This window comes from Actinia tenebrosa, unplaced genomic scaffold, assembly GCF_029948245.1.
Source record: "Actinia tenebrosa isolate PJP-AT-01 unplaced genomic scaffold, QUT_ActTen_1.0 utg15265__unscaffolded, whole genome shotgun sequence".
Lineage (NCBI taxonomy): Eukaryota > Metazoa > Cnidaria > Anthozoa > Actiniaria > Actiniidae > Actinia > Actinia tenebrosa.
This window is the reverse complement of record NW_028292593.1, coordinates 4,852-14,464: the sequence shown is the minus strand read 5'-3', so window position 1 is coordinate 14,464 and position 9,613 is coordinate 4,852. Positions and strand designations below refer to the sequence as shown.

General features: G+C 36.8%; 2 protein-coding genes and 1 pseudogene across 2 annotated transcripts; 1 reads left to right on the top strand and 2 right to left on the bottom strand.

Moving 5' to 3' along the window:
* The first annotated feature begins 451 nt into the window (after window positions 1–451).
* Window positions 452–2,339, top strand: LOC116292701 (uncharacterized). Its single transcript, XM_089025382.1, has 3 exons — window positions 452–820; window positions 957–1,153; window positions 2,112–2,339. The coding sequence occupies exons 1-3, from the start codon at window positions 471–473 to the stop codon at window positions 2,204–2,206; spliced, it is 642 nt and encodes a 213-aa protein (XP_088881508.1). The 5' UTR covers window positions 452–470; the 3' UTR covers window positions 2,207–2,339.
* A 587-nt stretch (window positions 2,340–2,926) lies between these two features.
* On the bottom strand, window positions 2,927–4,611 carry LOC148904390 (uncharacterized protein KIAA1958-like). The gene has a single exon (XM_089025383.1). It carries the CDS (start codon window positions 4,609–4,611, stop codon window positions 3,136–3,138), a length of 1,476 nt encoding a protein of 491 aa, XP_088881509.1. The 3' UTR covers window positions 2,927–3,135.
* A 183-nt stretch (window positions 4,612–4,794) lies between these two features.
* LOC148904389 (uncharacterized) lies at window positions 4,795–8,309 on the bottom strand (annotated as a pseudogene).
* Window positions 8,310–9,613: the final 1,304 nt, after the last annotated feature.

Genomic DNA, 9,613 nt, shown 5'->3' with positions numbered 1-9,613 from the left:
TTGATATCTGGCGGGAAACTAATGTGTCGCTTTGATTGGCTAGAAAAATTACGTCAGAAATGATAAAATGTTATCCATCTCCTCCCGGTACCACTGTCGAGGTTCCAAAGGGCTGGGCTAAAACCATATGAAAAAATATACAAAAAATAAAAATAAATAAAAAGGTTCCAAAAATATCGTTGGCCTACCATCGCATGAAACAAAAAGCCCAAATAAAATATTCAAGTTTAGGCCTTCGTGTTCAAATTCCTTGAATCTTTTGAAAATGACACTTCCGAAGTGACAACTTGTTACTTATAGGGGTACGGTAAATGGCGAACTATTTTCAAGTGACTTCCAGTATCATTTTACAGCATTGATTTTTCCCGCGACCACAGCAGAGTAATTATGCGACAGCGATGGTTTAGATTGTTCTGTTCTCTTTCTTTGCTGCATTATTGGCTGAAATGGCGCATTTTAGTCAAAACCACATGATGAGTGGCACACTTATCTGCAGTGGGATGCAACAAGAAAGCGAGAAACAGCGATCTTTGCCAGCGAAACTAAGACGAATTTCAAGACCAAACACCAAGGATGAAACTCGATTGATGCAGCAACAAAGACGACGACGTAAACGTCAGCGTGAAAGAAGGCTTTCGCATGGAAAGAAGGCTGAAACTGCTGATAAACTGGCTGCACAGAAAGCCCAAATTGAAAGCGATTTGTTTAGAAGGGAGCTGGAAAAGCAAAGACTTTATGCTAAAGAGCAAAGGAAACGAGCCGTGTACTTTTGGAAAAAATGGCGGGAAATGAAAGAATTCAGCCTCAATCAAGACTCTCCGTAAGTAACTTGTGACTTATGTCTTCGTAATGCATGTATAGGTGAGGCAACTATATATTTTTTTATCTATACACAAAGAGGCATAAGGGTTTCATACAACCTCTTAAGTAATTTTATTTTTGTCATTGCCCCACAGACAGGTACATCAGATAAAAAGAGAAAATTTTACAAGGATTTCCAATAGCGACAATCAAGTTCTCGGCAAGGGAAGATTTTGTTATTGCAAGAAAATGAAGTTTCGGGGACAAGCTGTTGCAGTAAAATTTTTTGAACATTCTACAGTCGAGGCCGTACGGAGAGAAGCCATATGTATCAATGCTATTGATCATCCAGGTGTGTGTAACAACTTGATTTTGGAACATATAACAGACAAGATATATACCCGAATCTTAAACATAGAATCTTAAACACGTAGAACTGATTATGGTCCTCATTTATTCTAAGATCTATTTTTAAGCCCGTTCAATTTTTCTTCTCGCTATTGAACTGGTTGAAGGTCATGAGGTAATTAAAAAAGGAAATTAGCAAACGCATTTAATATCGCACTGAATATTCAAACTGCGTGGAGTGTTTGAAAGAGGGTCAAGAACGGGGTTAACTTGACACGGAAAGTAAAATATAGTTGATAAATCACGAAATGCATTCAATACAAAACAATGCTCTTGATCTGTTGAAGAAAAGCGCTTTCATTTTGAATGTCAGGTGGGATTAAAGTTTCTCACGAATGCAGAAACCGTTTTGGTATTTAGATACTAAAATTGCTCTATAGATCGAGCGGCTTTCATTAACGCGGGAAAACAAAGTGTATTAATTAGAGTGTAATAGTCAGATAAATACAATAGAAAACAAAATTAGTGCTAAATATGATAAAGTGTATTTGACGGGTTTTTTTAATGAAAACCACTCTAATAAGTACAACTAATATCAAAAATCTATTATTATTATTATTGAATATGATTGATACTAAACTTTCTTATTAACTTGAAAATGAATCAATTTTTTGTATAGCAGATTTTGTTTTAATGTCTAGTGATTTTTTTAAATATCAAACTATTCAACAAATTTCTTTTTCAGTTGGTATAACGAGTATAAATAGGCCGATCACGTTTAACATAGAGTTATTTCGAAAATAACAAGTGACGAAAAATAAAAATAAAAAGAACATAATGAGCACGAATAGAAGACCTATAATTTACTACATCTTTATTCATTGTATCACAGTTGAATATTCAGTTAATCTATTTATTGACCATTAGAAGTGATAAAATGTTTTCTGGTATTTTACTCGTAGGCTTGCCATTTGTGTATGGGATATGTACAGACGAGAAACCGTACTTGATGGTCATGGAGTACTATGGTATTGAGGGTGAAGTACTATGGTATTGAGGGTGAATCCGTTTCTATTTCTAAAGCTGTAGTAAGAAATTTAATTGTTGATCCGAAAAAGTGGGCTGAAGTATTGTGGCTTTGTGCAAAAGCAGTTAAAGATATCCACGATAATGGATATTTGCATTGTGACTTAAAGGGGGATAATATTGTTTTAAATGGTGTGGGAGGTCAATTTCATCCCATTATCATAGATTTTGGCAAATTGAAGAGGCTGTATGATGTGAAATTGAAAAGGCTCACTGCAGAAGAACAAGATTACTACAAAAAATACCACAAGCATATTGCACCTGAGGTTGTTAGGGGTACGCATACCCCATCATTTGCAAGCGATATATATATGCTTTTGGGTTGTTCCTATCACTGGTGTGCCATTTCAATAATTATGAAAAAATTAGAATTCTAGCTTTTAAATGTATCAATGGAAACCCTGACAAACGTCCTAAAATCGAAGATATTTATATCTTATTTGGGTTTTTTCCCGTAATACGGGCTGATATTTTACTCATTGCTCGTATTTTTCCTCGTCCCTACGGGACTCGGAAAAATTACATTCGCAACTCGTAAAATATCAGCCCGTATTACGGGAAAAAACCCAAATAAGTTATTTATTATACGACATTGGAAATTGATATGTATTTGTCCCTTTTTGAGCGAGTTTATCAGTATTTTTTGAGTTTTCAAGGTCCGCACGCTATCTCAGAAAAAACGTAAACACAGGAAACCCATCAAGTGCCTTTAATCTTATTGGTCAATAGGCAAATTACATGACAACTGACATGAAACTCGTCAAACTAGATATGATCTTCGTAAAATAACACTTCGCATCGATTCAAAATGAGTTTACTAACAATCAAAAGTTTTGAAAAGTTAGAATCATGAAGACGAATTCCAGCAAAAAACGAAAAGCTTAGTGAGTTCACTAGTTCTTATAGCTCATCGTCGCTGTTTAATGGATCAATTCTCTTGAATTTCTTCTTAAAACTGGGGGATGGTTCAACCGCCAAAGCATGATGATCTCTACCAAAGTTGATAGAACAGTTATTGAAAACAGCTCCATAAAACATGCTTTGATTGGATTCTGGCTGTTCTGCAGGCTCAAATGGATTGGATGTCAGAGTACTGGAAAGTTGAAGCGGTACTTTAGGACTCAAGGCCGAATCTATCGTTAGTTTTCTTCCTTCGATGTGCTCACTTAATTTGGAAGACATAACGTGCTGTTGCTCTGTTGACGCTTCTGAATAACTATCCAAAGACTTTAGGTTTCTCTGGCCAGCCAGGGCTATTATATTCAGAGGCTCTACGTTTTCTTTTCGTAGCGTTGAAATCATGGTTCTTCGTGCCGAGTGGTTGGTAAAACGGCCTTCAATACCGGCGGCTTTGCACATCTCTTTCATGAACTGTGCCAGCGAGTGCTTTCCAAGTGGTTGTCTCTTGTACCATATCTCTGATGATGGTTTTTGAATGGCTGCCAAGTAGAAAGGAGATTCTGATTTTTTCATTTCTGGTGGTACATGAGAAATGTACTCCTTGAATAATTTCACTGGACAACGAGGTCCACCAGTTGCAAACATCTTAGGATTGAACGGACGATCCGGGACGAACTCATTTTCGCCTGTTCTAGTTTTGCTTCCGCGTTCCTTAATCCATTCCACGTACTCTCTTTCTCCATCTGTTTTGATTTCAAAGTCGCCGTATCTTACACGATGGTGCTCATCTTGTGCTCTCCAACCCAAGTAAACAGTGTTGTGAAACCAAACTGTGCGCAGAAGGACTTGAGGATAATTGTTGCCAAGCTGTTGTTTTTGCCATAATATCTGGATATGGTCTGTACTCAGCCCCTGTGCCTTGTTTGGCTTCTGGCCTTTCCCACGCCTACGGAGCTCCTTTCTTTTGCAAGCCAAGGCTTCCCGAGAACGGTTGAATTCTCTATCTAGCAAAATGGAGTATTGTTTGCCTTGTTCTCTAAGGAAGCGGTCGATACTACGTAAATAGGAGGTAAGAGTATCTGGTTCAAATTCATCGCCATTTTGCTTGCGTACTTTTACCACAAAACAGGCTAGTAGTTTGTCCAGCTCATTAGGCGGTATCTCTTCAATTTTTCTTGTTTCTTTAATCGTTTTTGCCCACCTGTAGAAGACTTGTAAATCGTTATGTGTCTTTTTTGCAGTGTTTTTGTTCCTGTTTTCTCTTATGAATGTTGATACTTCATCTTCATCGGCGAAATTAGTGGTCTCGAGCTCGTTGTCCTTCTGTACTTCGACTGTCGTATCCTGCGGGTTTTCAAAATCTTTTAAAAGAACATCGTCATCTATTTCAAAATTGATGTCTAGGAAATCTAGGTCAGTGTTCGTGTCATAGTGAAGATTTAGGTCAAAATTTGGGTCACTTTCACCTCGAAACATGATGAAAAAAGTTGCGAGCGTATTATGCTAGTCCTGTCCCGGTTAAACCGGTTAAACCGGGACAGGACTAGCATAATACGGTGCCATATTTTGCGAGTTCTCTTGACCTTATAAGGTAAAATTACGTAATAGTCGTATAATAATATTTCTGATCTTGACGATCTTGTCACATGCGAATGACATTTATGAGACAAAATGTCTGTCAAAGGGTGTCACAATGTAGCGGGTTTGTTCGCTGCTATCTCCTGGTTGAAAAGTAGCATAAGAACACCTAGAGTAAAGTTTTTGAATAGGCATAAACCTAGACGGACCACCTGGGAAAGTGTTCTGTGTACTCGCAACATAAAGTGGATTAAAACTTGCAAAGGTTGTATCTTGGCATGGAAAATACCAAGTGACACATGCAAATAAATACTTCTTGTACACACCATCTTTCAAAAGGGAATGAGAAAAGTAGTAGTCCACCGTCCCAAAGTAAAGTCTAAATGAATTGTCATTGATATTACCATCATCTAGTGGCCAAGAGGCAATGATTCCTGTTGAACGCCTGCTTCTGTATTCATGTTTTGAACCATATTCCATTCCAAATATCTGTATAATGCCATATTTATTGATAGTTTTGCTAAGTTGACCAAAGTGCATAGGGGTTGGCATCATCTTGTTATACACCTGTAAAAGGGTCTCTAGATCATCGCTATCAAAACAACTTTGCTTGAACTTTGAAGGAAGTGTAATAGCTGTGACATTTTCCCAATCAAGAGCGTTTAGAGGTAAAGTAGGAGCAATCTTGAAATATAAAAGAAGGTTGGAAAAAGACTGAGAATGTGTTGACATTTCATTATCACATTCCCCTTGCATAGAGGATATTATTGATTGAAAGCCTTGCAATTCACCAGGCAAAGTCGATGCTGAATTGTCAAGAAATCTGGACGTTATCAGTTTTCTCATCAGTTGCAATTCCACTGATCTGTTGTTGGTAACAATGCTTCCAAGTATTCCGTTATATCTCTCAAAGCTGAAACACCAAAAGCTGTGAATGGGTCCATAATCAGCAATAACGTCTTTCAAATGGCAATGAAGGTGCATATTAGGTATAACAGCACAATGGCCATAGAGCTTCTCAAATTCCTTGCAAAATTTGAGTAAGAGTCCATCCCCCTTGATAACATCTGCTTGCGATAAAACAGGACTACATATATATCGGCATGCCAAGACGAATGTTTGCCAACATTTCAAATGCTTTTCGTCTATGATATCTTTTAGAGCAAAAATGGAATACAACAAGGTCCAGTTTTTCCATTGCTCTGCTGTATAGGATCCAAAGTTTGCAGATATCGATCCGTTTTGGTAGCCTTCCAATGTTCGGTGGGACTTCCACTGATTCGATTCTTTTTTCTATTTTTGCCAAATTTGTCTTTGATAAATGTCCTTCGTTGATCCATGTCTTAAAAACATTTTTTGCAGTACCAAGGAACAGATTATGCATTGGATCTATGGCACAGAAACGGATTGCATCAAAATACTCCAGGTCTAGCAAAGAAGAGTAATACGTCACTCCAAACGTTTTTGATAGGTCTTTTGCTTGGGCTTTGGTTTTACATTTGCTTATCTTTTTTGCTATTTTTCTGTGAGCCGAATTAGTTCTTTTCTCCCAATTTTCGCGATCAAAACCCGAGTAGTCTCGCTTTTCTCCAAAGTTTCCAGGAAATTTCTTTAAGCATCTGGAACATCCCAATTCAGCGCTGTGGCTCTTTAGACCACATAGCTTGCGTGATGCTGGTATGTCGGAAGACGTGCAAAGGACAGCTGCTTTGAATTTCAATGGAATACTACTTAGGCTGTTTTTTTAAGTAAATGCCCTTCCATAAAGCTTTGAGTTCTGAAATAGCAGGTTTGAGAAACTCGTTAAGAGATTTGGCTTCATGCTCCATAGACGTAATAATGCCTACGACTATAACGTTCTCCCATTTAAATCTCTCAGCTCGTTGAAGGTTTAGCAACACTAGGTATAGCACTCCAACTGAATAATCTTTTCGATGCTGCATGGGCTGAAAATAATCAAAATTTAACATTAAACCATAGTTTCTAGGAGCTTTTAGGAAATCTTGTCCGTTGTGCTGTTGAAAATCATTCCACAGTTTTCCATCATAGATGTCAGCCATACAATCGTCATGCCTGCGTAATCTCCATTCTTCACATTTTTGAACTAATCCATTTTTCTGTAACAGGTTTTCAAGAGAGTTTATGATGCTGTTATAGCAGTAGTAGTGAATGGGGTAGAACTTCACCGAATTGTCCTTAAAAGTTACCTTTCTAACTAATTGGCTATTGCAAGTTCTCTGCCTTCTCCTTGAATAGAATGTGTTGGTGCATTCCTTTCCAACTAAATTTCCATTGATATTCTTCACACATTCATTGTAGCTGTAACACTTTGTACATTTTGGACAAACGACATATTTAGTAAAGTTATCTCTGTCTAAAGCGAGAAATTTCCTTGCCATGTATAGAGAACATGGGAATATGGTGATTATTTCGTTAAGAATCTCATTTGAAATTTGGACGTTGAGTATTTTAAGGAACTGAAGAAAAAACTGGAGTAACCACGTGAGACCGTTGTCACTCACATGGCTCAAACTCTGCCAAATCAACAAGAAGTAAAGCATGTTATGAACAATAGAGTGCACGAAGTGGTGCTTCTTCCTTTTAGCAACAATTGCTGGTTCCGTTGGGAGGGGAGGATTATCTGAGTCAAGATCTTGAAGAACAGATTCTGGCAAAGCATCCCATATTTCCTCAGTATCCGTATTGTACTCATCGCTGACCTCTTCTGAGCTGTCAGTGTTTAACGTTGATTCACTTTTCTATAAAATGTCAAGAACATGAATTATTTATAAGAGGAATGTAATTACATAAAAGATAATTCGAACGAAGGAATTCGTTTCCATATTAATTATTTCAGTAAAAAAAAAACGGTAACGAAATATGCATGCAATTATGTATACAACAATGTCCAGTTAATAACACAATTTATTATATAATTACCAATGAAATATCTATTTTTCTCTATTTCGAAAAAAAATTGATATCTTCACATGTGAAAATAACATGTTATTTTCACGTGTGAAAATAACACCATTGCGATGGCTATTCAAAAATACACGGAAAGAATTGCCTGAAAAAGCCAAAACATACTTCATCGATAATTATATAATAAACAGAATATTACATGGCCGCTTGGAGATACGAATTTTATCTTCTCGTGTTGAAAATCTCTCACTCGTTCGCTGCGCTCACTCGTAAGATATCTTTTCAATACTCGAAGATAAATTTCGTATCTCCGCGCGCCCATGTAATATCCTCTTTGTATCTAGTATAAAGGAGGGGGCGTATGTAGCGAGATCTCGATTATAGAGGGGGGGGGGGATATTCCATTTTCCCTTCAAATCCACATGAATCCTGCATGAATTAATCTAATTTTTGGTGCCGAAAGCAAAATTTTGTGCCCCCCTCCCACCCTATTCTAGTGTATCTAAGTTTGAACTTACATCTTCATTTAATCTCAGTTGATCATGATCGTCTTCAGATATTGGCTCTGGTTCCCTCTCGCCTATACATGTGGGAAATAGTAAGGAACAAGAAGTGACACTTGATATCGATTGACACAGATTTAGTTTAACATAGGTATTGGATGGTGTCATTGACTTTTGACCATCACACAAAACTCTGACACTAGGCTGGCAATATTTGAAATGACCTTCTTTATTTCATGGACATAGATTGCGACCAAATAGAATAAAAAACTAAGTTAATAAATGCATACATAGATAAATAAATAAATACAAGAAGTCGGCAGCTAACCCAAAGAGGAAAGTATGAACATTGAAGTACCATGCGGGGTACATTGTCAAATTCGCTTTCAAGCACACATGACCTACTTAAAACAAAATTTGCACGAACCAATTTGCATTATAATGTAGGTGTGTATAGATTGGATGCATGTCATGATATCGTGTAATGAGGGAATTTATGAACCTTTGTATGATCATGACCGATTCCAAAAAAGAACGAGTGTTAAGGACTTGAGATGAATATCTTAATAAAACCACAAGCGCAATATATAATACATACCTTGGAAGTTACATCTCTCACATTAGATCCACGACGCAAAATGTTCATATGTCTCCTGTACGTTGATTCCGATACGTTTTCATTACAATGAGTACAAAATAAATAACCCTGAGTGGGATTCAAACGAACTGAGCTCATGTTTGAATACTGAACGACCAACTAGCTTAATGTATACAACAATGTGAATCGAATGAATCCTCCTTTATTTAGTATCGGTTTATTTCGTGATTCCGTGATCTGTCATCATTGACGTAACGTGATGATTTACTGAATTTAAGTAGATTAATCGCACATTACATTATATAATTAGTAGATAAAGGAACTCTATTCTTTGGCTTCATAACGCTATATCACGCAATCATTTAGAGACATTGCTAGACTATTATTCGTTTAATAGAGCGAATCCCTGAATAAAACTTTTGATGGCATAGCTTATATTTGGTTAAAGTATTCAGTGCCGGATCAGTGATTTTTCATAGTTTTATAAGTTAGAAGCCGTCGATAACAAAAGTAATTCAATGAGAAATATTTATAACACCCACATCAATACACAAGGAGGCAAGTCAAAAATTGAAACATTTTCACACAATTACAGGATACGACATTCGATTTCTTATCGATACATTGTAACTGCCTGTATTTTTACCCCTTCTAAAAAAAAGAGCTTGGATTGCCTATAGATAAACACATTATCTTTGATAATATTTAACGGAACATTTAAGGCGTTTAAAGACACCTCTAATAAACAATTAAAGATCATTAAAGGGACGTAACTGTAAAATCACCTTTAATACTCACAGCTTATATCCCTGTAAAGGTACATGTCTCTTTAATACACCTTTAACTACATCTTTAATAAACAATTAAAGATCAT

Coding starts and splice junctions, on each gene's coding strand:
- LOC116292701 (XM_089025382.1), top strand. CDS start 471: ATGATGAGTGGCACACTTATCTGCAGTGGGATGCAACAAGAAAGCGAG. Junction 821..956: donor AGCCTCAATCAAGACTCTCC/GTAAGTAACTTG, acceptor ATTGCCCCACAG/ACAGGTACATCAGATAAAAA. Junction 1,154..2,111: donor CAATGCTATTGATCATCCAG/GTGTGTGTAACA, acceptor TTTTACTCGTAG/GCTTGCCATTTGTGTATGGG.
- LOC148904390 (XM_089025383.1), bottom strand. CDS start 4,611: ATGTTTCGAGGTGAAAGTGACCCAAATTTTGACCTAAATCTTCACTAT.